This window comes from Amia ocellicauda, chromosome 13 (assembly GCF_036373705.1).
Source record: "Amia ocellicauda isolate fAmiCal2 chromosome 13, fAmiCal2.hap1, whole genome shotgun sequence".
Classification (NCBI taxonomy): domain Eukaryota; kingdom Metazoa; phylum Chordata; class Actinopteri; order Amiiformes; family Amiidae; genus Amia; species Amia ocellicauda.
Window position 1 is genome coordinate 35,396,081 of NC_089862.1, and position 25,244 is coordinate 35,421,324.

General features: G+C 43.9%; 4 protein-coding genes across 5 annotated transcripts; 2 read left to right on the forward strand and 2 right to left on the reverse strand.

Annotated features, from left to right (window-relative positions):
- Nucleotides 1-172: 172 nt before the first annotated feature.
- Nucleotides 173-6,851, reverse strand: wdr32 (WD repeat domain 32). The gene is made up of 7 exons (XM_066720750.1): nt 6,238-6,851; nt 4,611-4,724; nt 3,446-3,643; nt 2,767-2,969; nt 2,064-2,147; nt 1,376-1,521; nt 173-949 (listed from the first exon to the last, which is right to left on the reverse strand). Exons 1-7 carry the CDS (start codon nt 6,657-6,659, stop codon nt 581-583), a joined length of 1,536 nt encoding a protein of 511 aa, XP_066576847.1. The 5' UTR covers nt 6,660-6,851; the 3' UTR covers nt 173-580.
- Nucleotides 6,852-6,893: 42 nt separating this feature from the next.
- gsr (glutathione reductase) lies at nt 6,894-15,380 on the forward strand. Its single transcript, XM_066720751.1, has 14 exons — nt 6,894-6,964; nt 7,417-7,665; nt 8,205-8,231; nt 8,577-8,665; nt 9,150-9,219; nt 10,613-10,760; nt 11,026-11,080; nt 12,020-12,119; nt 12,451-12,537; nt 13,140-13,298; nt 13,564-13,675; nt 13,887-14,018; nt 14,262-14,395; nt 14,534-15,380. The coding sequence occupies exons 2-14, from the start codon at nt 7,435-7,437 to the stop codon at nt 14,681-14,683; spliced, it is 1,494 nt and encodes a 497-aa protein (XP_066576848.1). The 5' UTR covers nt 6,894-6,964; nt 7,417-7,434; the 3' UTR covers nt 14,684-15,380.
- Nucleotides 15,381-15,465: 85 nt separating this feature from the next.
- On the reverse strand, nt 15,466-18,497 carry pomk (protein O-mannose kinase). Of its 2 annotated transcripts, none has more exons than XM_066720752.1 (3): nt 18,396-18,497; nt 17,302-17,639; nt 15,466-16,726 (listed from the first exon to the last, which is right to left on the reverse strand). In XM_066720752.1, exons 2-3 carry the CDS (start codon nt 17,611-17,613, stop codon nt 15,953-15,955), a joined length of 1,086 nt encoding a protein of 361 aa, XP_066576849.1. In that variant the 5' UTR covers nt 17,614-17,639; nt 18,396-18,497; the 3' UTR covers nt 15,466-15,952. The 2 variants fall into 2 exon arrangements, with proteins under 2 accessions (XP_066576849.1, XP_066576850.1); XM_066720753.1 differs by having other exon boundaries at nt 18,354-18,493.
- Nucleotides 18,498-21,383: 2,886 nt separating this feature from the next.
- On the forward strand, nt 21,384-24,541 carry gstp1.2 (glutathione S-transferase pi 1.2). Its single transcript, XM_066720755.1, has 7 exons — nt 21,384-21,503; nt 22,280-22,315; nt 22,665-22,771; nt 23,167-23,254; nt 23,346-23,449; nt 23,916-24,017; nt 24,201-24,541. Coding segments are annotated over exons 1-7 (627 nt in total). The 5' UTR covers nt 21,384-21,502; the 3' UTR covers nt 24,390-24,541.
- Nucleotides 24,542-25,244: the final 703 nt, after the last annotated feature.

Consider the following 25,244-nt stretch of genomic DNA (forward strand, 5'->3'; position numbering starts at 1 on the left):
AGCCAGCCCAACCGGCAAGGACGGAGTAACTGAATTCCTGCAGAAAGCCAGAGATAAGAAAATCTGCAAGGGGCACGACCGATTAAACAAACGGTCTCTAATCTTCCTCCTTCTGGCTGTGGACATGACTGCACTGTAGTGTACAAAGAAAAAGTCTCAAAAGCTACAGAGGCAGGGATGAGGGTTCTCTGTATTCTCCAGAAAAAAAAACAACGAATACATACACAAAGTACCACAGAAGATGGTGAACAGGTTGAAACAAACAAACAAACAAACCAAAACAATCAAAAATAGCATATATTTACTGTAGACAAATACGAGTACCAGTCCGCAGCTGTACACCAGAGTTGAGTCGCAGAGATTACCGCTCTGTCCCTCTTCTGTGGGCTTAAACACTCTTTAATTAACCTTTGGGGGCGGCTCCTGGGCTCCCGGGAGGCCTCTGAAGGTAGATGATATCCTCTTGCACCTCTCTGGGAGTCAACAAATCAGATGCACGCATCTACCTCTTGCGGTGGGAGGAATTACATGCGTGTGTGTGTGTGTGTGTGTGTGTGTGTCCGGGAGGGTCGAGTAGTGGCTAGAACTTTGGCTGGTAGAGGGACACCCGTCCACTAAGGCACCCGGAGGCCAGCTGGCAGTGCGTGGGCGAGAACTTGGTGGTGAGCACCACGTCGCTGTGCGAGTAGATGGAGCGGATCTCGCGCAGGCAGCTGGACTCCTTGGGCAGGCAGTCCACCAGCTCGCTGCACTGCCCGTCGAAGGCCATCAGCCGGATGCCGTAGCCGTAGGGCGAGCAGATGAGGCGCCCGTCGGGGCTGAAGCACAGTTCCTTGATGTAGCCCCGGCCCACGTTGGCCTCCTCGATGTAGTGGGTGAGCTTCAGGGAGCAGCGGGGCGACACGGGCCGCACGGGGCCGCCCTCCTGGAACTCGTACACACACGTCCACTGCAGCACAGCGAGAGAGCATGTTACTGACCTCACCGAGACACGGCTGTGCCCAGCAGGGAGGGCAGGACAGCTTTGTCTCACTGTGCAATTTATCATTGGAACTACCATTACATTTACATTTACTAACAACAACAATTAGGCTATTAGAACATATTAATAAAAATATATAAATTGAGAATTACAGTAATAACAATAACAATAAGGCCAGTTATGAGAAACAGCTCTTCAATCGGTCATGGAGGGGTTAACTATTGTCACCACCCTGTATGGTCTCAAAGGGATCTAGAAAGGGGTGGGTATATATAAATATATATTTCATTTGTTTATTCATGCTAATCCTCTGTGCTCTTCGAAGAGCATGTGCCACTTTGGGTTCACCACCAGCAGGACCTTACTGGTGCACAGGAGAGCGCTGGTACCCACCTCCTGGTCGTCCGTGTTGCTGGAGCAGCGGATGAGGGTGGCCCAGCCCTTGGGGTGCAGCTGCAGGGAGGTGATGCAGTTGCCCCGGTCCCTCTCCCCCGGGATCTCAGGGGTCAGCACCTCCAGGCTGTTTCGAGGAGACGCTCCTGAGGGGGAAGAGGTCAAAAACAAAGACGTGATGTCCCAGCTACAGTCAAGTCACGCATTGAACCGTATTTCTTGCCAGCACTGGTGTGAGTAGGCGTGTTTATGTTGCCCAAACAGCACCGGCGATAGGCAGATCAGCCAACAGTGAAGCAGGACCAGCTTCTCCACTGGAACTCAACAACCGCTCTGCCAAGAGGTGCTGGCAGCATGAATGTACTTTTACCAGCCTTTATCCCTAGACATCGTCCCTATCCCAAAGCTATGAAACTTCTGTAGCAATTTTGTTGGTCTTGAAAGATCAAAGATCTGAGACTTGATACCCCACACGGCCCCCCATCAGTGGAATTTAAACACATTTCTATAGTTTCCGAACTGCTGTGCACAAGGAGACCAAAGGCGGCCCTTGTCCTCAGTACTGAGGTGAACCCAGGACTTCAATTTGAGAATCACGGCAGGCTGGTAAATTTGAGCACCGACTCACACACCTTATAATCGTCTTATTAAATGAGGCACTTTGAAAAAAAATACGGGATTCTCTCACCTTCCCTCTGAGCGTGAGAGGGGATTTTGATGGATTCGTTGTGCCGAGGAGAGCCAGAGGATCGCTGACCCGATGTGGAGTTATCTGCAAAGAACGAAACAGGAAGAGGGTTGCATGAAGAGGGCGAGTCCATTTGACCTGCTCACCTACTGTGGACTCCCAAGCAGAGTACATCCTCAATTCAGCCGTTTACTCTTGAGGTGGTCAATATAGCAAACAAAACGGTACATAACAGTACACGTCTCTTCAATTGCAGGAGAAAAACCTGAAATGATTTACTGCACTTGTAACCACATCTGACCGGCACCAAAAGGGAAGTTGTATAAACATGCTGAGGCACTCTGCAAAGTCATACAATCAAAACACAAAAGGAAAACATAAACATGGTGTAGTATTTTGCCAATTTAAAGACAAAGCAAAACTAATGTTAAGAATACGAGGACATTTAAAAATTCTATGTTGAAGGCACTAAAAATGTACCTTTGGATGCTTCACAAACAGCATCAGTTGGGGAGTGACATCAGTGATGCTCAGTTCAGGTGTGCAGGTGTACCAAGGCTGCACAGATACCGATACAGTGCTCACATTCTTGCTGTCCAAGCTGCACATGTACCCTTACAACTTGCATGACCGGCTTTACTTATTAAATTCAATAGTGTACAATCAAAGAAAAAAACTAAACAACCCACAAAAGCGCGCCCACCTGAGCTCAAGGTGGTCCGCCTGGCCCTCAGGATGCGGTAGCTCCCCACGTCCAGGGACTGCGTCAGGTCGAGGTCGTGGAGGATCAGCAGATACCCGGACGAGGTGGAAATGAGCATCTTGGAGCAGTCCGGCGTCAGACGCATCCTCATCAGGTAGCGGGTGTGAAAGAACTTCTTGTGCGGACAGCCGTCTTCCGTGAACCTGCGCAGGCGACAAGAAAACGAATGCCAGGGTGAGAAACCTCGAACCGCAGGGTGGCTCCCCGGGACTGCCCTGATCTGTGGGTCTTACCTGGACCACTCAGGTTCCTAAATTGAGAAAAGACTGTCCGGCAGAGTAGGCGAGCCCGGGATCATGACACCGATTGAGCTTCCTGCCCTTCCACGATGCTTTGCAACACCCTGGCTCAGCAAGCATCAACCCCCCAAGACATTTATAATTGTCTTCGTAAACTTCAGAGGAATTCTAAATAAGTGCAAAGACAGAAGAGAGACAGATGTCCTCCCCAGCTCAGTCCGGACGGTCTACACCCAGGCTGCCTACAGACCCTGTGAAAGAGGCTGGGGTTGATCCCATCTGTGTATGAGTGCTGCGGGCTAATGGGCCAATTCCAGTTTTGGGAGACGCTGCCTATAGAGGAACATGTGGAGCAGCTGTGGGGGAGCTAAGGCGCTTACCGGTTCGTGTCCCACGTGATGACGTTGCCGTCGAACCCTGACGTGACGAGCAGCCTGGTGTTGGTGTCGTACTCGATGTTCTTAACCCAGCTGGCGTGTCCGTGCAGAGAGCACACTTTGGAGTTGAGGTTCCTCAGGTCCCAGAGGGCGATGGTGGTGTCATCTGAGCAGGTGGCAAAGAGGCGGTTATCCAGAAACCTTCAAGCAAAGAAGATTGTTTTTAAAGGAATCATGAAACTAGCGTCACATTGGGAATTGTACAAACTGCAGGCTTGTGCTCTCCTCATCTGTGAAAGTGTGATCAATAAATACTGTATCACAGAAACGGGGTGATATTCTGTTTGTTCTTTTTAAATCAACCTTCTTTTGTTTTAATTTTGTTTTTCACTTTATCATTTCATATTTGAACTAAAACTACAACTAACTCTGATTAAGTTAATCTATTTCTGCTCCAGCGTTTGAATAAGCTTTCTACTGATAATGACAGAAAAAAATTGATTCAATTCTGGGCTTCGCTTATAAATGAAAATTTGGGCAATCTTCTCAAGATGAGCAATTCTTTCATTTCGGTCTCTCAGCTCTGATTATTTTCATTTATTTGCACAAGCGGTATACATTTAAACCTTGTCTGGTTCACATTACAGAGTAAAAATACTTCAAACCGCTTTCTATGTTGGCAGACATTATTATGTTAACAAGGGAATGCAGCTGGCTTAATTGCTTTTAATTACAGCTTTACCGGCAATAAATAATCAGCAAACGCAAACAGCCCTAAAGTACACATCGCTCTTCTTTCTTGGCATAATCCAAGATCCACTGATGCCCACTTCATTTTCTAACCAATCACTCTGCTTTCATGCCCGTAACTGATTGGCCAGCTGGGCAGTATCCAATCCATAATTAGATGCATTTGTTCAGAGATGTGGGGGCTACAAGTTAATCAACACAGAAGGCTAATTTCAAGCTGTGACAACAACAACAAAGGACAAATGAAACACTTAGGTAAAACGCCAGTGTGTGAAATCTAGAGTACAAGGTATCGTATTACAATATCCCACCACCAAGTTCCACCTGTCATTCTTTCCCCTTGTAACTTGTAGGGTTATTAATTGCTCTGAGGAAAATACAGACAGCTGCTACAGCAGGAGAGCATCACTGAACTGACCTGATGTTGTTAACACAGTCCTCGTGCGCCTCAACCAAAGTCTTGATGTGCCGCGAGGATATCGGGTCAAATAAGAGGACTTCAGTTTGCTCACAAGCCACAGTGAGCACAGACCTGGGAACAAATAATTAAAAAAATGAAGACATCTTCTCAAGGGTAGTTACTGACTTCTCGCTGAAGTGCCTGTGTCCAGTTTTCACAGCACAGACAACAGATGGATTTGACATTGACTGGTGCACTTAATATGCTGATGTCATTGGTCTATATATAAATATTTAGTTTTGGTGTGTTTTTGGCCTAGACTGAACTAACCTGCTAAAGCTGCACTGATACAAGCTGATATGATATACATTGACAATCTTTTATAATCGAATGACAGAACATACAGCTCACGTGCAACACGCATACTTTTTGTCATTTAAAAGATAACAATAACATTTCTGGTTCTAGGGGCAGACTGCATCATTTAGCAGGAGATAAGGCACCACAACTCCTGAATTTAATGTAATTGTTTTTCTACACAGACAAATTAGGCCTAATTTAAGAATCATTCAGGATGAGTTTGTATCAATTCCTTTTTGTTGAACTGTGAATACATTTTAGAGCAGATATGTTCGGTATGTCAGACACTTTTTCAAACATATTTTGCAACTATGGAGTGTAAATAAAACTAGTAAAGCTATATAATATGAGATTACCTAGTTTAAAGGTGTTTAAAGGTACTGACTTGCCTAATATTGTGTGGCCCAATAGAGCAGTAGCAAAACTTGTTTTTATTTAGGTTAGTAGGCAAAGTGATATTTTGAAACCCAATTAACTGATTTCCAATGATCTAGGCAATTGGGTTATTTCAGCTTCATAGGTCCTTATTATTATATTAAGTACTGTAAGCAGTTCAGATCTGTCACACCAAAAGCTGGTCTCTAAACAAACTGCTTATAGGATTGCATGCTATTCTAACCAAAAGCACAAGACCAGCTTCACAGACTACAACTGCTGATGACATGTAGAGCTTCACACGGACAGTGGATTCAAGACCATATAGGATACAAATAAAAGGATATAAAAGTTCCCGCTGAAATTGATCTGCAGTTTAAGAGTAACAGCTCATCTACTTAAAATCAGGGTCATCTGATTCCTACACTGACAAGGGCCATTAAAGCCCATGTCCATCTATAACAAAATACAAAACCATCCATGGCCACCTGAGTCTGTCTCTTTGGGAGTCTGGCTGCTTCCACAGTTTTAGTAAATCCATATCACCAAGAAGCCATTTATTCTCTAATTTCTATACTGAAAACATAATAAATCAAGCACTCATCTTCCAGTTTATGTTATATATATAAACTAACTGCATGTGGCTAAGGGGGGAAGTCCCTAGTGGCACACTGTCGTTAGCACTGCTGCACACACATCTGCTGCATAGCGGGGTGCATGATCTGCTGCAGACACCTGAGCTGTGTGTCTTAGTGTCGTACCCAGATGCACGTCTGAGTTCAAGGAAGTGATGGCTAAGGAACCAGAGTGGGCATGCATTCATCCCTGCAGATGCCACGGATAAAATACAGCACTGGAGGGACAAAAGCATGTTTTATATCAACACCACGTCGAGCTGAGCTGCTCTTACCCATCGGGCGAATACTCCAGGTTGAACACGGCGCCGTGCGTCTTCGTGCTCAGGTTGACGGAGTCCGCCGGGTTCATGGAGCTGTACAAGCTCGTCATGGTCCTGAAGTTGTCCCGAGCAGGGTCCACAAACACCCCCCTACCCAGACACCTCTCCCGCAGCCACCGGAATATGGTATTCCCGCCGCTGGTGGTTAACCCGACCGTCCTGGAGCACGAAGCGCTCGCCGGGTCCGAGGGGAGCTCCTCCGCCGCCGTTTCGGAACCGTCCCTGTGGCCGGAGGCTCGCTGGTGCCTCCTCTGCCGCCGTGCATCCGCATCATCCTCCTCCTCCGGGCCTTTCCTCGCAGGAGCTCCACGACTGGGCCTGCCTACCGGGGACTCCTCGCCGTCTTCGCTGTCGCTCTGCCGATCTGAGCTCATGGTCGGGTCGTCTTCGAGTCGACGTGCTGAGGGATAGAGGACCTGTCGCCAGCTTTCCCCGGCTGTCCCCTCTGTCTAGCCGGATGAAAGCGATGGCGAGCCCGGGCTTGGCATTACGAGGGATCCCAGAACCGGCGCAGTCCGGCGCTGCACACGCAAAACAAGCCCCGGCGCCGTGACGTGTTTCCGCTTCCGCTGTGTGGCGGCTGTCAAAATACGTCCGACTGCGCGCAGGGGCTGCTTTATGGGTCCTGACGGCAACAGCGGCCTCTGAGCAGCACGGACGGCGCTGCAGTGCAGTGTCGGTGGGTATTAATATTAACATTCATGTGTAGACAGTGACACTATTCTGGTTAGGTTAGTTTTCACGACTAGGTAAGCACATCACTTGTTTTACTTCTCTTTCCATTCGCGTTTTATGTGTTTATGTCCCCAGCTCAAAGACACGTGTTTGACAGTATACGAATCAGTCCGAGCAGCTTCCAAAATAAACCATCGAGCTCCGCAATGAGGCAGTGAAATGAATGAATGAATGAATGAATGAATGAATGAACGAAGTATGGACACATATCTGATTCTGCTTGGTCATGCATGCCTGTTCATTTAGTAAAGACTTGGTGCATTAAATATTTACAATGCACGCCCCCCCTGCAGGCTCTGTTTACTAATGGCGCCTCTATACCCAGGATTTCCACACCATTGTTGCAAATCACAATGACTAAGCACTCGCCCGTCCCTCCCTCTGTATGGATATAAGAGCCGCTGCTTCCCGGTCATGGCAGCGACACTGTATCCGCGGCGGCCTGCAGCTCTGATTGCACGCCAGCTTCACAGGCACAAGAGCGGCCTCCTCTGTAGGACCATGGCCCCCACCTCGTCCTCGGCCACCCGCTTCGACTTTCTGGTGATCGGCGGCGGGTCCGGAGGGCTGGCCGGGGCGCGGAGGGCCGCCGAGCTCGGAGCCTCCGCCGCGGTGATCGAGAGCCACAGACTGGGGGGCACCTGCGTGAGTACAGCCGCTTGTGTTGGCGCAGGACCGAGTGCATGGCGTCTCCTGTGCACTGACAAATACTGACACTTTCTATTCATAATCCATCTTTAATGCAAACCAGCTTGTATGTTTACTGGCTGGATGGCGGTTAGTAATGATCCTGCAACATTATACAGCGAGTAATATGTTAATCCCTGCAGTGGGACAGTAAATATATAGTGATATCATCATTTGCCATCTTTTAAAAATTATATGAAGTTGCAGACAGTTATTAACGAATGTATATAGTGTAATAAATACTGATTAAGTCTGATGAAGTCTTTTCATTTTAATAATAATATTGCTATTCAGTTTACTGCAGATTTGTTTCTCATATTGATACTTTGTAGTATTCTACCCCATTGTGGTTTCTATTAATTATTTTCTATTATTAAAAGTTGACTGTCAGAATGAAACCCAACTCCTCTGCATTTCCTTTTGGGAAGGTTGTAACTATGATCTGCAAGATTATCAGCCCACCTGCATGAGTTTACAATTTTTATATTTTTTTATAGGTTAATGTTGGCTGTGTACCAAAAAAGGTAAGACTTTGTTTTCCAATGCATCTTTAGTTTATGTCAATGGATAAATGTGGAACTTGGATATTTGTATCCTCCAATGAAGATAAGTCAAGTGTAAGATGCTAAACCAACACAATGCAAGTTAACCCTTTCCAGGACCAAAATAAGGTTTCTATATATTTCTAGTATATGATTGAGTCCAATCTTAACATGTTTTGGCTCTGAAACCTGAATTATTTCCTTGTTGATTTTGTGTATTTCCCTGATTGACACATTCCATAGCAGGCACTTGTGCAGAAGATGCTGATTGTGGTTGTAATAAAAGTATGGCCTGAGGTTGACGGCTCAATGTCCATTCTGTTCCAGGTAATGTGGAACACCGCAGTCCACGCTGAATACCTCCACGACCACAAAGACTATGGCTTTCAGGGAAATGAGATCAAGTTCAATTGGCAGTAAGTTCATGTGCAACAATGCTTATGGGAAAATCTATAATTTGTGTTTTAATTGTGTTAGTGCAGTTTGTGTTCTGGTTTCTCAACAGTAATATAGTGTTCGTAGTAAATGTTGTCGAGTGTGTATCTGGGACATGTCCTGTCCTGTTTGATCAATATTAGACAGGTTTTTACATTGTCTCTGTGTGTAGGGATTAATTTATTCTAGCTATCAAGTTTTCGCTCTTCAGGTGTGTGTGGCTGGTTATCTGATTTCACAGGTACTAATTTGTTTTGTGATACCCTGTTGCTGCAATGTTTTTCAAGCTGCCTGCAATCCTACTTCATGGTCACTACTTAACACCAGTTGAAGCTCTGGTTTCATATGTTTTTGCATAAAAGATGGAATAAATTTCATTTCATTGTTTCATTGGATGATTACAACTTCCTGTAGGTATTTCCCAAATCAGATCACATTTAAGCTTATCTTGATTTAATCTTTCAGACTTATTAAACAGAAGAGGGATGCATACATTAGCCGGCTGAACGATATCTATCAAAATAATTTGAACAAGGTAAGTCATGTTGTGATTTGTATTGTCCAGACCTGTACAGTAATGAACATGCTCTCTGCCATTCTCTTATGCACCAAATTTAAAGTAAAAATATCTGGTTTATTCTGTAGATTTTTTCCCCTTTATACTTCACAGCGCTGCAAGCTTAGATAATTTTCTGGCCACACTAAGCACTTGGCATTCGGCTGTAGTCTAGATTATTCCGCTGATTGAAATTGTTTACTCAATTTTCTAAGTGACCCCAGGAACGCTTTATTAACGTGTGGTCCCCATCAGATTGGTTCCAATTAAATACACAGCTCATTTCTGCACGAGTTGTCATTTTTAAAGGCCAAATTAAATATGACTTTAGTATAAGAATAGTATGTATGTTTCACGGTTACAATTTCCTATTGTTACCATGTCCTATTTTTTTATATAATTACTCATTGATTCCTTAAAAACAGACTATTTAATTTTTTCCTAAAACACAGGTTACCTAAAATTCAAATCAAAATATGAATGTAGAAAATAGAAGTGAAAACCTTTTAGCAATGAAAGGAAGAAGTTTTGGTTTCTGTTGTCTTTGATTTGAAGGGCCTTGAAACCTAATAATATAATAAAGAATACCAGATAGGGCAGATAAGATGCCAGTACTATTTATTAGGCTAAATGGTTTTGGGGGGTTTTGAGAATAGAGGATATGACAAGTGCATTCAGTAGTTTAAAAGAGGGTGTCTTTTGGTAATCGCTCTGAAACATCATTGTTACGTTGCTTAACAGCAGACGGAGGTCTTAGCTCACACATCAGGCAAAGTGTGTACAGACTGTGCCTTGTCTTTGGATGTCCCTCTCTTGCGCAGGCACAGACCGTGCAGTTCCTCTGTGCAGCCTTGCTAACAACTCTTGAAGAATCCGCTGCTTCGTACTTCCCGTTCCTTCTGTTTTTCTTCTTTCCGTTTCCCCTTCTTTCTCTCCTACTTTTATGTAGGTGTACAGAAGAGGAGATTGTATTTATTTGGTAATGGCCTTGAGACATAGAGCTTAATCTGTGGTTGCCTGTTAGAAATTCCTGGAACCTGGTTCTCTATGAATTTGTCACCTGCTACTCCACAGAGAAATGCGTTTGTTCTCTGCTGTCTTTCAAACTGTACCATTAGTAAATATCTGAACAGACGCTAAACACACAAGGGGCTAGTTTAATCACCGACGATCTAACACGGCATGTTTCTTTTCATGATCTAAAAACTAAACTGTAGGGTGGGTAATATGAGCTGCACCAGTTCTCCTTCTGAAAACGTGAAATGTTGTGACTATTTCTCTTTTCTTCAGCACATGGATTTAGCCATTATCCGCTTAGTTTTATTATAATATTCTTTTTTTTTTCCTGTTACTTTTTGGGGGGCTTGAACAGGCTAAGATTGAAACGATCCGGGGCCATGCGGTCTTCACATCGGACCCCGAGCCTACAGTGGAGGTGAACGGGAGGAAGTACACGTCCCCGCACATCCTCATTGCCACAGGGGGCCGGCCCAGCATGCCGAGCGACAAGGATGTGCCCGGTAAAGCCCCTTTCAACTGTCAAAATAAAAATAATTCATATCTGTTGTAGCACATAGGAAGTTGTTGAGAATGTGTAACTTTTTGAGATGCATTAAGAGAATGCAGTCTAAGGCCCAGAGATGGGTGAGTCTCAGTATAGGTTACACTGTGGAAAGGAAGCGGAGTAGTGACTAGGGCACAGGGTGCAGGGTTTAGTTTGGTCAACAGCCACGTCTTGCAGTAATCATAATGTGGTGGTCATTCTTTTTCCTTTTTTCTTTTCAGGAGCAAGTCTTGGAATAACCAGCGATGGTTTCTTTGAGCTCGAATCGTTACCGAGGTAAGAACCATTCTGAGACCCCGCATTGTGGCTTTTACCTCTGCCCTGTGAGAGACTGCGAGCGACCCTGTGATGGAAGTATATTAGACCTGTAAAATACAGCCCCTGCAATGTAATATCATACCATCCGGTGTCAGTCCTGTAGGCCGAGGCTGCGCACGTTTACAGTGTGTGTAGTGAAATTCGGTGGGTTCCTAGTTTGGGATCTTGCTAATATTGTACAGCATTTTAGAAGCAGGGAGAGCTGTGTGTACAGTGAACCTCTTGTTTGTGTCATCATTCAATTTAGTCATTTGTTTCCTGGTTTGTTGGGGTCTAAAAGCCTTTTCTCACTTAAGGGCTTAAAAGGACAATCCACAGCAATGATTGATTTAAATTAAAACCTAATGAAATTTAAATTGGATGTCTTAGTTTGATTGAAACAATCCATGATGTGTAATGACAGGCCTCCTGCTGGGACTCCCTAAAATAGATCACTGACTCAAATTAAAAATTAATAACCATACAACACGGTGGTGGCATTAACCTAAAATAATACATCTGCTGTGCTCTGGTTTGTCACACAATTATTGATCCAGTTCTTGCTTGAAAGACAAAGGGAATATGCAGTTAGCCAAAGCAGACCGCAAAACGGCATTTTTAATATTTCAAATGTATCAATACGAACTACTGAGAGAGCCTGTCTAAAATGCAGCAATGGATTTGAGGGACTGGTTATATTTTTAAGAGAGAGGAGATCAGAACCACAGCTACCAACAAGATAATGGGAGAAATGCCTATATGTTGGACTCCAGACTCCAGATGCATTATAAAGCAAAATATACATATTTAATTTTAGGAGTTCATAGGATCTATTTTATAAGCCCTTGATCTGTGGTTTACCCTGTTCTCAATATTTATTCCCCCTGGAACAAAAATGGGCCGCTGTTCTCCTTTCAGGCGCAGCGTGATCATTGGGGCTGGTTATATCGCAGTGGAGATGGCTGGGATTCTCTCCACACTGGGATCCAAAACCTCGATGATCATCCGACAGGCAACGGTAGGACCTTGTCATAGACTCATTAGTTTGGATGGGATATCCTGTCTGACCAATCTCAAGGACAGAGACTTGATTGGATGCTATTATTACCATGCTCAATGTGTGATTGGTTCCTCGCTCTTGTCTTTGGAACACTGACCAGAGAAGGAATGAATGAAATCTTACTTAATCTTAAATTACTGTATGACTTATATTCTTAGCCTTTTTAATCACAAAAAGGTCTGGCTGCAGTGGGGTCTGGAGATTTAGTAACATGCATGTCGATGCTGAGCTTTTTCTAAATCAGTACATTTGTAAAATATGAATTATTTCCATCTCTGTTGTCCTGCAGGTGCTGAGGACATTTGACTCCATGATCAGCACAAATTGTACTAAAGAACTGGAGAATGCTGGGATTGACCTGTGGAAGAACACGCAGGTAAAAACTGCAGCGTCGCTCACGGCAAAGTCTTCCTCGTTAAATTTAATTTGCACCGCAGGTGATGGTAACCTGCGAGGGAATGGGCTTTTCATTCTTTATTTTCCTATGCAAGTCCACTGGTAAAACCGATGGAGATTTTCAAACCCCACGAAAAGAAAAGCAGTATTATTGAGATTTGAGATTACTCCTGTTGCATTGTATTAATGCTAATTATACTGTATAATAAGAAGGAGCCAGTTAAAAGATGCTGCTATCCTAACAGACTTGCACAGATTAGGAGGTGAACAACTTAGCAACAGGTGGTGCTGCAGAGTCACTTACAATAAGATCCTGACTTTAATTCTCATCTGAAGGCAGGGGCACAAGGTCCCTCAGTCTCTCAGTAGGACATTCCCTTCAGACCTGGAATAAGTCTGGTTGCTCTCCTCTGAACTGCCTCTAGAGCAGCGATTATCTTTCTTGAAGATATAGTTTATAAAAAATGTCCCAATCTAATTTTAGTAAACAAATAATTATAAAAGAAATTCTATCGAGATGAGTAGGTGTTCCTCCTGCATTCAAATTCATATTAACATCTTGTCTGGATTCCTTGTTTGAAGGTTAAATCGGTGAGCAAAACTGACAAAGGCTTAGACGTCACACTAGTCTCCAGAGAACCGGAGAAGGAAGAGAAAATCAGCACCATAACGGACGTGGACTGTCTGCTGTGGGCCATTGGACGGGAGCCCAACACGGAGGGACTCAACCTGAAGCAGCTGGTAAGAGTCCTGCTCATATTTAACACCGTAACAAATTCCACTTCATCCACACATTTCAATTGGACCAATTCTAAGCACCTTTGCAACAGTTTGATGTTACCTGTAAAAAAAAAAACACAAAGGCATTGCAACCTGAAAAAAAAAAACGTTCAAATTTCTGTAATAAAATAAAATCCTGGTGCTTTTCGGGATGGTAAGGAAGCAAATGTGATCCAGGGTGCAGAGGCCCTTGGGAGCTCACCGATGTCCCCTCTCTCTGTCTCAGGGGCTGCAGCAGGACGAGAGGGGCCACATCGTAGTGGACGACTTCCAGAACGCCAGCAAGAAAGGCATCTACGCGGTCGGGGACGTGTGCGGGAAGGCGCTCCTCACGCCAGGTACTTCGGAGTTTGATAGACTTTGCATTGAGCGAGTCGGGGAGTGCTCCTTTGCCACACCTTTTCCAAACCTCACTGTAGTTGAGGTGAGAGTCTATTGCTCAGTTTGTGCTGAACGAAAACCTCCCTGGTTTCACACATTCACGTTATGGTCGTCTGTGTCCTTTTTGAGTCCCAAACACCCACATGTCCCTCTTGTTTTGCCCACTAGTTGCGATTGCTGCCGGTAGGAAACTGGCGCACAGGCTGTTCGAGGGCAAGAAGGACTCGAAACTGGACTACAGCAACATTCCCACCGTGGTGTTCAGCCACCCGCCCATCGGAACCGTGGGACTAACAGAAGGTAGGGGGATTCTCCCTGTAGTTCTGTCACTTTAAACAAATGCATCAACAGACCTCCGCCTGACTGTTTTATCTTGACCCATGTGACCCCCACTTGCAGCCTGGGGCCTTCACAAGCAACATCTCAATACTCCTATACATCCCTAGACATGTATGTTAATCAGCACCGCCGTTAGGGATGCTAAAACACAATAACAGCTATTCATGCTGGTGTAGACGTTGAAGTGAATGTTCTGTGTGGCAGAGGAAGCCGTGTCCGCCCATGGCAAGGAAGAAGTGAAAACCTACACCACTGCCTTCACTCCCATGTACCACGCGATGACCACGAGGAAGACCCAGTGTGTGATGAAGCTGGTGTGCGTTGGCAAAGAGGAAAAGGTACGAACGTCCTCATTTCTCCTCTTCTGTATCGTGGTTTCCGGCCTGCTAACTAATATGTTCCACAGGATCTCAGTACCAGCTTTCCATTGCGTGGCCTTCTGCCGGTGTGTGTAAATGGGCTTGTGTTCCTTTCAGGTGGTGGGTCTGCACATGCAGGGACTCGGCTGTGATGAGATGCTGCAGGGGTTCGCCGTGGCCGTCAACATGGGCGCCCGGAAGGCCGACTTCGATAACACCATCGCCATCCACCCCACCTCCTCGGAGGAACTGGTCACCATGCGCTAGAGCCCAGACCCCCCACTCCAGTTCCCAGGACATCACACCCCTTACCGAGATAGGAGCCCCACGATCACGCCTCGACGGGTCCCTTGCTTGACTCGTACGTAACCCATCGTGAACTTGAGCTTTTGTTCACGTGGGCTGGCCAGGAAGGAGAACTTGAAAGATCTCTCGCAATACTTCCCTGTGTTCAGCTCTGTCTCTTGTCGGGAAGAACCTGTGTGACCCGAGATGTTGTGAGATTACTTCCTATATTGGATAAATTGAAATCAATACCTGTATAAAACTGAAAGGAAATTAAAGAGATCTAATTGTGTCAATTTAAATCCCAAAAGACACTGCATCTCCAGAGGACAGGGATTGGGAAACGCTGCGATGGGGAACCTGGTACATCTTTCTAATTACTAGCTCTTGCATTTTTAGTCCAAGCAATCACAGGATTCCCAGGGTTAGCTTGTCCACGGCAATGGCCTGACCACCTCTGGAACCTGTTCCTGCGCTGTGCCCGGCAGGTCGCTGATGGGATGAGGTCTCTAACCATTTCCCTTGAGGGCAAATTCTTACTATATACTTCCACAATCCCCAGGATACGTGATATTCCTGAGAAGTCTTTACTGGTGTGCCTTGATTATTATTATTATGTTTTACATTTGCTTGCACATTTCCCAGGTGACTCTAGTAGTAATTAAAACTTATAAATGCATGGCTGGGTGTGAGACTTTTTTCCCTTCCACACCGTGCGTGATCCTCATGGTATTGTGGCATTGTGTTGATGAAGACTAGAGTCATCATTCATAAAGTTTGTGTTTTATTCTGTACATTTATTTTATAGTAATTTGAACACAAAACTCCTGATTGTAAAAATCTATTTTAGTACATTAAACAAACCCTGTGCCTTATTCCTAGTGCAGACCATTCAAATTGAACTCCCATGTCACACCTCTAGAATCTTTCAGACTTTGAGCCGAACAAATGCCAACCCTACACCTATACCTTGCCAACTGCTGATAAGTGTGTGGGAGTTTGCCTGTTATTGAGCTCTGCAAAGTAACTGGTACAAAAACTATTCTTTTTACCACATTATATCCATGAGCGTCTCACTCAGAATTGTGTCTCTCTCTCTTACCTGTCTCAGTCAATGTGTGTCCATTTTGATCTAGAATATTCTTAGGAAATTCTGTGTTCGGAACCTGCTGTGACAGAACTATTATAGGAAGCCCTTAAAGAACGGACTTAACGGACCTAATGAGAGATAGTGGTGGAGTAAAAAACTAATCAGAGCATGTCCCTGGAGCCCGGTGTGGGGTTGTCCTTTATCATGGTGTCGAGCACCGTTCTGTACAGTTGCAGAACTTCCTGAGCCGAGGGTCTCTGGGAGGGGTCTCTCTTCTTGCACTGGGCATGGATGTCAAACAGGTGGAAGTGCACCTGGTCGCTGCCCTGCACCCGCCCCAGCAGGAAGTTCACCACCTCGGGAATCTTCCAGATATCGGTCTTCTCATCGTACCCGGGCATCAGCCGGTCTGTGAACTGCAGCTCCTCCCCGTGGGGCCACCGCTGCTCGGGGGCCACAAAGTCGCCCAGCAACTCCCGATGGCCACATTTCACCAGCCCACCTGCCTGCCGCTCCACCATCGGCAGCGCATCCAAGTCGTTGGCCACCAGGTGGAAGTCATTGGTCAGCAGGTACTGGGACAGGGTCTTGGCCAGGTCACTGGAGTCGCACATCACCCTCACGCCCGCCGGGCTGCTGTGCAGGAACGCCAGGGTGGCCACGTACTCAGTCGCCAGCCGCAGGCGGGTCTGCCAGTTGTTGACACTCCTGTACTTCTCCAGCTCCAGCACGGTATTGAGGTTGACCAGCGAGCCCAGTGGGTGGTACTCGGTGATGAAGGTGTGGTCCTCCAGGCAGAAGCCCATCAGCGTGACCGTGTGGGGGCTCTGCAGGGCGCGCAGCATCTCCAGCCCATGCACAAAGTCCTCACGGTAATCCAGAGAAGACAGCTTGGACAGCGCCACCTTGTGGCCCTTCCACTCGGACAGGAAGACCTGCAGTGTAACCGAAAATATGGTTTGAATGAAGGTATAAAAAGAAATGCTTTAGAAGGAAGACTGAGGACATTCCCTCTGACAGAATTACTAACTTGCAGTAATGATACTTTCATTTGGGGAGATGGTTACAGTCTGCCAAATTGAACTTCATATCCTCTCTGCTTGCCAGGGGGTTCTAGTTCCAATTCTACAGACTGGGAGGTTTAAGCAACTATTATAGCAAGAAAGTGCACTTTCTTTTCACCGAGTTGGCAAAGTGCTACACAGGCTCTGTGACACACAGGTGCAGATGCAGTTTCTTTGTCATAGATCTGCGCTGTATTTGTCTATGATTTGCATTTTTCACTTACATTAATTCCCTTGCCCTCACCTCATTAGAAAGGAACATTTTAAACTGTCAGCACAGCAGAATGTGCTGCTAGAAGAGGAACCTGAAGAGGGATCAGAGCAGGAAATTGCTTATGGGAGTAAGGGATACAGTAGGTGAAGGACAAAATGTGTCAATAAAGGAAACTTAAAAAGTACAGGAGGTTGATGTGGTGGCAGGAGGGAGAAGGAAGTTCGGCTGTAACCTGTTTCACCGCGCCTTGACCAATCATCTTGAGTTTGCGCACTTCCTGGTGCAGGGCGTCACACTGCAGCCAGGCCATGCAGCTCTTCATGGGCCCGAGCTTGAAGTGGCCGGGGGGGCAGAGTCCATGCAGGTGCTCGTGCAGGTGGCTGTCCTGGTACAGCGAGTCCACGTACAGGTAGATGAGGATGTTGGCACAAAGCAGAGCCCCAAGACACAGCAGCAGCACCGCCGGCACGCCCCTGCGAGAACTGCCCGCTCTGACCATGGTCTCATTGCGCTGGGCTGGAAGGACACACCCTGGGCGACGCATTACATTGTTTCAGCTGCAGGAAGCACCTGTGAAACGTGGACAAGACTGCTGATGTTGTGCATTCACAGCTTATTCAAGCTTCATTTCAACAATTAGTCAGTGGTTCCTAACCCGGGTCCTGGAGGACCCCCCAACCTGCTGGTTTTTGTTCTAACCAAGCTCTCATTTACTTAATTGAACCCTCAATTGAAATAATTATTTCCTAAATCAGAGCCTTATAATTATTTTAAACAGTTTAAGTTAAGTACAGAATGGTATACATAACTTATTAAAGAACCAATAACAAAGAAAACTATTTAAAAAGTAAAATTAAGTAATTGAGAGCTCGTTTGGAACAAAAACCATCAGGGTCCGGGCTCCTCCAGGGGCAGGATGGGGAACCACTGAATTAGTTTACTATAAATAGGAGAGTGGAAAACAATTTCTATAAAGATCAAATACCAGCCTTTGTATTACAACACATATTTAATATCACCTGAAACTGTCCACATAGAATAACACGAGTCCTTTAACTAGCCTAATGGACCAATATGGAAATGTTCTAGAATGCATCTAGAATGTTTTGCATCTCCAATAAATTAAACTAGCTAATTAAAGCAATTAAAAGTCTGATCGATAATTATTTTACGAGTAGTAATCAATAAACAAAACAGAACATTAAAAAAGGCTACAAAACTCAGTCTTTGGACTCCAATCCTGGCTTCATACACAACACTGTGCAACTGCACAAATAATCTCACACGCAGCGCAATCTGACAGCATCAAATAACGTATGTCCTTACATTGAGATCACCGTTCACCGGCTCAGGTTAAAGAGAAACTCATTAAACGATTTCTTCTCCACATTATTTTAAAGCAGTAACCTCTGAACCGGATCTACAACTCTGCACCACAATGGTCCTGTCCTGCAGGGGAAGGAAAAAAGGAGCCATAATACTTGTATCGCCATCTACTGGCATTTGAATTGCAATGACCTAGATTGAGCGTATTGTCTGTAATGCAAGACATATTGCCTGGTCTTTGTAGAACATGCCAAATGCATCCACGCAAAGAGCTGATATTAGGGAGAGCATGTAAAGAAAGCAATTGAGTATGTTTTTAATTCATATACATTTGAAAATATATATTATTATCGTTCAAAAGTGTTTTGTTAGGGAGATAGTCACCATCAACACAGACAGCTTGCATCAGCTGTGATTGTGCAAGGTCAGCAGTCCGAATCCTCAATAGTTAAAATGTAAGTTTAATCATCATTTGGGTCTTTTTATTTTGGTTGCATAGGTTTGTGTCCCTGGTCACATGTAAATAAATAATATCTTATTTTCCGTTTTGATTTGACTTCCATGCCATCCTTACTGCCACGGCCACATTGCTGTAGGAATGTCTCCAGATGGTCTTGTCACATGGCTGAGCTGGTGCTTGCGGGTGCCTGCGGGGGCTCACACCAGGTCAGATGACTGAGGCTCTGCATAGTCTTAGTTAAGCTTCTGTGAACACGCACAAGTTCATCCCTTTTTGCATTCCTTGAAACACAATTTGCGTAGTCCAATCTTGGGTAGAATCGTTTTATTAACAGGGTGCTGTCCATTTACTGCAAAGTTATTTAGGATTAAACCCAAGATTGTGTTGACTCTGTTGACAGCCACCATACTCACTAACCCTAATCTGATTTCTAATCTCCCCTCTCATCTATTTCTCGTCCTCTTTTCCTCTAGTCATCTCCGCTCATCTTTGAAATCATGGGTGGCAGACTCGGGTCTGGGACAGCCACCGTGCCTTCTGGTTTTGGATCAAACAGGAGCTCTCAATTACTCAAGTCATTTAATTATTTTCTGAAGTAGGTTTGTTTAAGGTGGGTTATATAAATGGCACTCAAGTCTCTCTTCATTCAAAGAAAATAAAAATGCCTACATCACACACAGCAGGCACTCTGACCTAAAATATTCATGACACAGAGAGTCCCTCCCTGTCTGCCTCAAAATCCAAAAGAAGAAACACTCAAAATGCATGTTTTTCCCTCTAAGCTATGAACATGAATTGGATATTGTCTATGTGAAGTGGTCTTTGCAAACATCACGTGCCTCTCTTCTGCCCGTTGTGTGCCATGTGGTCTTGTATTTATGCCGTGCACTTCTGAATCTGAGTGTAAAATAATTTAAGAAAATGATCACTGAGCCACCAATGGTAAAATGTATACCAAAAGGCCTGTGTGCTGTGAAGGTAAATTCACAGAATCGTCTAACAAATTACATTAAAGGGTTATAAATAGACATACCATTAAGAAAGTACTATATACATTCAGTATTGTACTTTCTTCAGTGCTTTGTATTGTTTTGCCGCATGGCGTTCATTGTAATGAACCTATATGATTTCTTGATATAAAAGTCATAGTAGTCTATATTTTTCTTAACTGCTTTTAAATATAAGATATAATTACCATCAATTCTACTTTAAATTAAATTTTCTTCACTCCTAACTTCCAATGAGAAAAAATGCACCACTCAACACAGTAGAGAACAAACCTAAAAACACAAAGGAAAGCAAAAGAGCTAAGTCATTCAACTTCATAGCCTTTTGTATTAAGATTCCTGTGTGATGTTCCTGGGTTTGGACCTATGGAAATAATCTATGGCCACTTACAAAATAAAATGAATTTCCATGCATTCTTAGTGTTCTTATTATTACTATTTAATAATTAAGAATGGTCTCCTTTATTTGCTGGTGTGTGCTGGGCCCGGTCCCTTTGTTTGTAACCAGTATCACATTTCACTCGGGCCAAAGAAAACTAGATAAACAAGTCTGACAATAACATCTTTCTAGATTTCCTTGACAACGCTTCTTTGGGATTTTGTTTTCAGAACAGGCATATTGCCACTGCCATATTGTTCACTCCCCAAGAGCTAAGAGCACGCAATTCAAGTGAAAGGTCTCCATAGAAATTACACAATACATCTGGCGTAACCAGATCCCCAGAAGAGCTGCATCATCGTTAGAACACCTTCAGGACTGAGACGTATCTGGGGACCAGGGGGTTGGAAGTGATGGAGACGAATATCATAGAGAAATGCATCGGTGATCATCAAAATGTTACCTAAGGTTATTTACTTGATAATATAAGTTCCTTATAGAATGTTATACATTTCTTAAAACCCCTACTAATTAAAAAGTTAAATGTCTCTGATTTAGGAAAGTATTATTTCAATTAAGGGTTCAATTAAGTAATTTAGAGCTCTATTGGAACAAAAATCAGCAGGGTAGAATGTCCTCCAGAACCAGGATTGAGAACCACTGGTGTAGTGGAATAGAGAAATGGTGTAATGGTTACTTTACGATTGATGTCACTTTAAGTGTTTTAAAACTGCCTCCTGCAAGGATGTGGTCAAGACACAAATCTCAACATCTTTAGAGCTAAAGCGCTCCGAGAATTAGAATGTGAGTTGAACATTCTGATTGTGCATTCTAATTGAGCATTCGGAAAATTAATTCATTTTTTGTTTTAAATACACCACATTCACTGTAGGAAATGTATAATTAAATGCACTTTGTGACTGTGTATATACAATATTACAGACAGCTTTTCCAATTGTATATACATGTTTTTCCAAAGACCGACAAGTAGCTGTGTTCCATAGTGCAATCATTTACAATACACAACTCGATATGAAATATGCGTTGAGTACATAGCCGACCAATCCGTGCAGTAACCTGTAGCCAAGCTTAATTGCTCGTATTTCTTTTTCAGTCTTATTCTCCTCCCTTTTTGGGTAGTGAAGTCAGTATGACTCAGCAAAATGCCAAGTAAGCAGAGACTATAAAGGCGGCGTGTGCTGATCGCGCTCACTCCCTCTGTCCTGCTGCTGCGGCTGATTAACTGCGGTCGAAAACGAGAAGTAAGTTGTGCTCGCCGCTGTTTTGATTTAATTAACACAGCCAGTTAATGGGGAATTGTAATGCTCTTTTGCATTCATAATTTCTATTCAGACTCTTAATAAATATATATATATGCATATATATGCATGTTCATTTTTGAACTTTCTTTAGACGTAAGGAAGTGTTCGTGCATAACTTAAATCGAGGGCGTCTGTGAAACTGCATCAATTTTAAGTGTATAACCAAGTTGTTGCAGGGATAGAGTATTTTCCCACTGTAGGTTTGAAGCCACTTGCAGGTAACCAGGTGCCACCTGTTATTCAAGGGTTTATCTAGATTGCATGTCTGCGAATCCGTTACGGTGAATAATCCGTTTCGCTTCTTGGACTAGCCGCCTGGTTGGAAAGCCATTCAGACCAGTTGCAATACAAGCTCTGACCTAATCTGGGATTTAAAATGGGACCCAAGGAAATCTGCACAATTAGGTTAAAGTTAATTTGTCTTTGGTGCCTTGGGCAATTGTTTTGGCAACTTTTAGACTTGTCCTTGCATCTGAGGTTACAAAGTGAAATCCTGTGTTGTAATCCTGTGTCCTAGAAATGCCACATGAATGTTGTTTTTTGTGAAATTAGCCTAGATTTCACAAATTGCTTAAACTTCATTGCGGACAACGGGTTGCTGGCTGGTTTTTCAGTCTCTCGTGTACACTGACCTGTACTGATGCTACAGCAAATTGCCTCCTGCAGCTCAATGTTCAATTCTCTGCTCACTAATGTTTCTGTTCCTCTTATTTCAGTGTCGTCCTACACCCTCACGTACTTCCCTGTTCGAGGTACGTTGAATCTGTTTCTATAAACTTAATTGACTAAGTATTGCAGGCGTCTGTATTACTTCCTTGCTTAGCCTAATGTATAAATAAATGAACATCATTGCTTTTGCATCTACTTATCCATCTTGACTACACGCATCTCTATTTGTAGAGCACAATGGAAGCCAAAATGTATAGGGAAGGCATTGCACTATTTTTTACATTGGTGATGCTAGGGGACATTGCCCCAGAGGAATGCTGTAATGCTTGTTAAAACTTGTAATGAAGGGTGCATTTTTAAACCATTACACTTGCATGCTTGAAGGTGGTGTAGTTATTGGGTTTTTCTACAATATGCCTTCTGTGTTGGCAGGGCTCGGTGAGGCCATGAGGAGTCTCCTGGCAGATCAAGGCCTGGACTGGAAGGAGAATGAAGTGAACTTTGAAATGTGGACCAAGGGAGATCTGAAAGCAAGCTGTGTGAGTTGAGAACCATGATTTATACTTTGGTTTTCCTCTGCACAAGCAATAAAAGCACATTCTAAACTTGAACCCAACTGCACTTTACTGAGGCTACTATATCCTGTAAACAGGTTTAAGTTTGGAATTGCAACTTATAGTAAACTTAAAAGCTTGATTTGGTCTACGCCTTGGTACCATTTTCATTACTGATGGGCTTTCTACTTAATTTTCTACTCTAATACATCCTGGATCTGTATATACACCCCAATACCACATGAATTGTACCACATATAGACTGTCTTGTTGGGGTTTCCACTCTAAAGCTCTTGGTTTAAAGCGTATGATGAACTCTGCCTAACCAGTAAACCCAATGTGTTAAGACCACCTCCCTCCTGTCCATTCTTATATTCTAGGTGTTTGGCCAGTTGCCGAAATTTCAAGATGGAGGGTTCACCCTTTACCAGTCCAATGCTATACTGAGATATCTGGGACGTAAACATGGTATGTTTTGCCCATTCTTTCCCCTCTGCCCAATGTGTAGGGATGGTTTATTTTGTCTTAGAGAATTGATCTGGTTCTTCTCCTTGTTCAGGACTTTATGGAAAGAATGACGAGGAGAAGGCTCTCATTGATATGGTGAATGATGGCGTTCATGACCTCCGACTCAAATATGTCAAACTGATCTACCAGGAGTATGTAAGTATCGCCACAAAGCCTTAATGTTCGTTCCCTAGTAGTCTTGTGGGTACAGGCAATGTTTTTGTAATCCTACCACCAAGGGCCACAGTCCAACAGGGGAGAACTGTAAGATCCTCTGGCCCTTGGGTATGGTCTTGACAATGCTTAAAGACCAGCCTGATCAGATTCTGGAACTTCCCAAACACCTCCATCTATTGCCGACTCCTTGTGTAACTGACATCTAATTGATCTATTCAACTGCACTACTTGGTTTGTGAGTGTCCTACCCATTGTTGGCAATCTTGATCATTTAGCTGGCACTTTAATGGTCTGCACATTCCCACATATGTAAGCTTTAATTTTCCACTTCCAAACTTATTTTGTTCCCCTTCTAGATACCATCTCTGCTTGAGTTCTCAACTTTGACCATTTGTATGAAGGTTCTGACTTTTAGTAACTGGTTTACCCCTTTTGGTTCTTGTAGGACACTGGTAAAGACAAGTATATCAAGGACCTGCCTGATGACCTTGCCAAGTTTGAGAAGATCCTGTTAAACAATAAGGGAGGCTTTGTAGTAGGCGATAAGGTAAGTTGTCTTGCTGCTCTTCTGCTCTTAGGCAGTCGGCATGTTCATTTTTTGGGTGTAATATATCCTGGAAGGCCAGTATAGGACTTCCAGTTAAACCACATTGGAGGTTTTGTTGCAATTCAACCTGGGTGAAAGGATCCTTGCTGCTGGTATTAATGCTGTGAATGCGGTTTCTCATAGATTTCTTTTGCTGACTACAACCTCCTGGATGTGCTGAGAAATCACCTGGTTCTGGCCCCCACCTGCCTGGATAAGCTTCCAACTTTGAAGAGCTATGTGGAGCGGCTGAATTCTCGCCCTAAATTAAAGGCCTTCCTGGAGTCTGATGCGCACAAGAACCGTCCCATCAACGGCAATGGCAAGCAGTGATGTGCTAGCTGCAGAAATCCACTGACCTGTGACTACCAATTGCTATCTGTAGAGCAGACCACTTTGTGAAATGCTTGTGAAGTCTCTCCTTTTGTTTTGAAATCAGTTCAATTTTGTACTTGGTTAGTTTCTAATAAAATGACTTGCTGAGAGATGTGGGCTCTACTGATTTTATTACATACACTCATCAGCCCATCGCAATCCACTGCTGGAGGAAGGCCTCCCAGAGGTTTCCACTTCGATCTACAGCTTTTCCATATGATGCCTGCAATGGTTATGATTTCATCTTCAGGTCTTTTTCCCATCTCTTGATCCATTCATTGGCTTACTCTGTTCATCTTTGCTTCATTCTTGCGGTGTGTCCAAGTCAGTATAATTGTTACTTTTAATTGTCTCATTTTAGTTTGTCCTTGGAACTTTTTTTTTAATTCCAAACATGCATCATTCCATGCTCCTTTGTTATCCAGTTTCTGTAACATTGGTATTCAGTGACCAGGGCTCACAGCCATAAGTAAGCACTGGTACTATGCATTGAACACTTTTTTTTTTTTTTTTTTACCTTGAGGCAAGTGGGTAGAGTTATATATAAACCACTGATCTGGACTTTAGACCTCAGTAGTGAAATCAATTCTTGGTATGAATAGAAGCCTCTGTAGTTCCAATTACATGCAAATTTAAAGTATTACATCCCTTGTCTTCTATACTTTTGAAAGAAATGGGACCAAATGTTGACCATGATGTGTCTCCAAAAATGTGTCTGGTTTTGTTGCAGCCTTGTATTTCAATTTCCCAGCTTTTTAATGACACAACTTAATGGAAGGCATTCATTCATGAAGAGCCCAGTGAACAATTTAA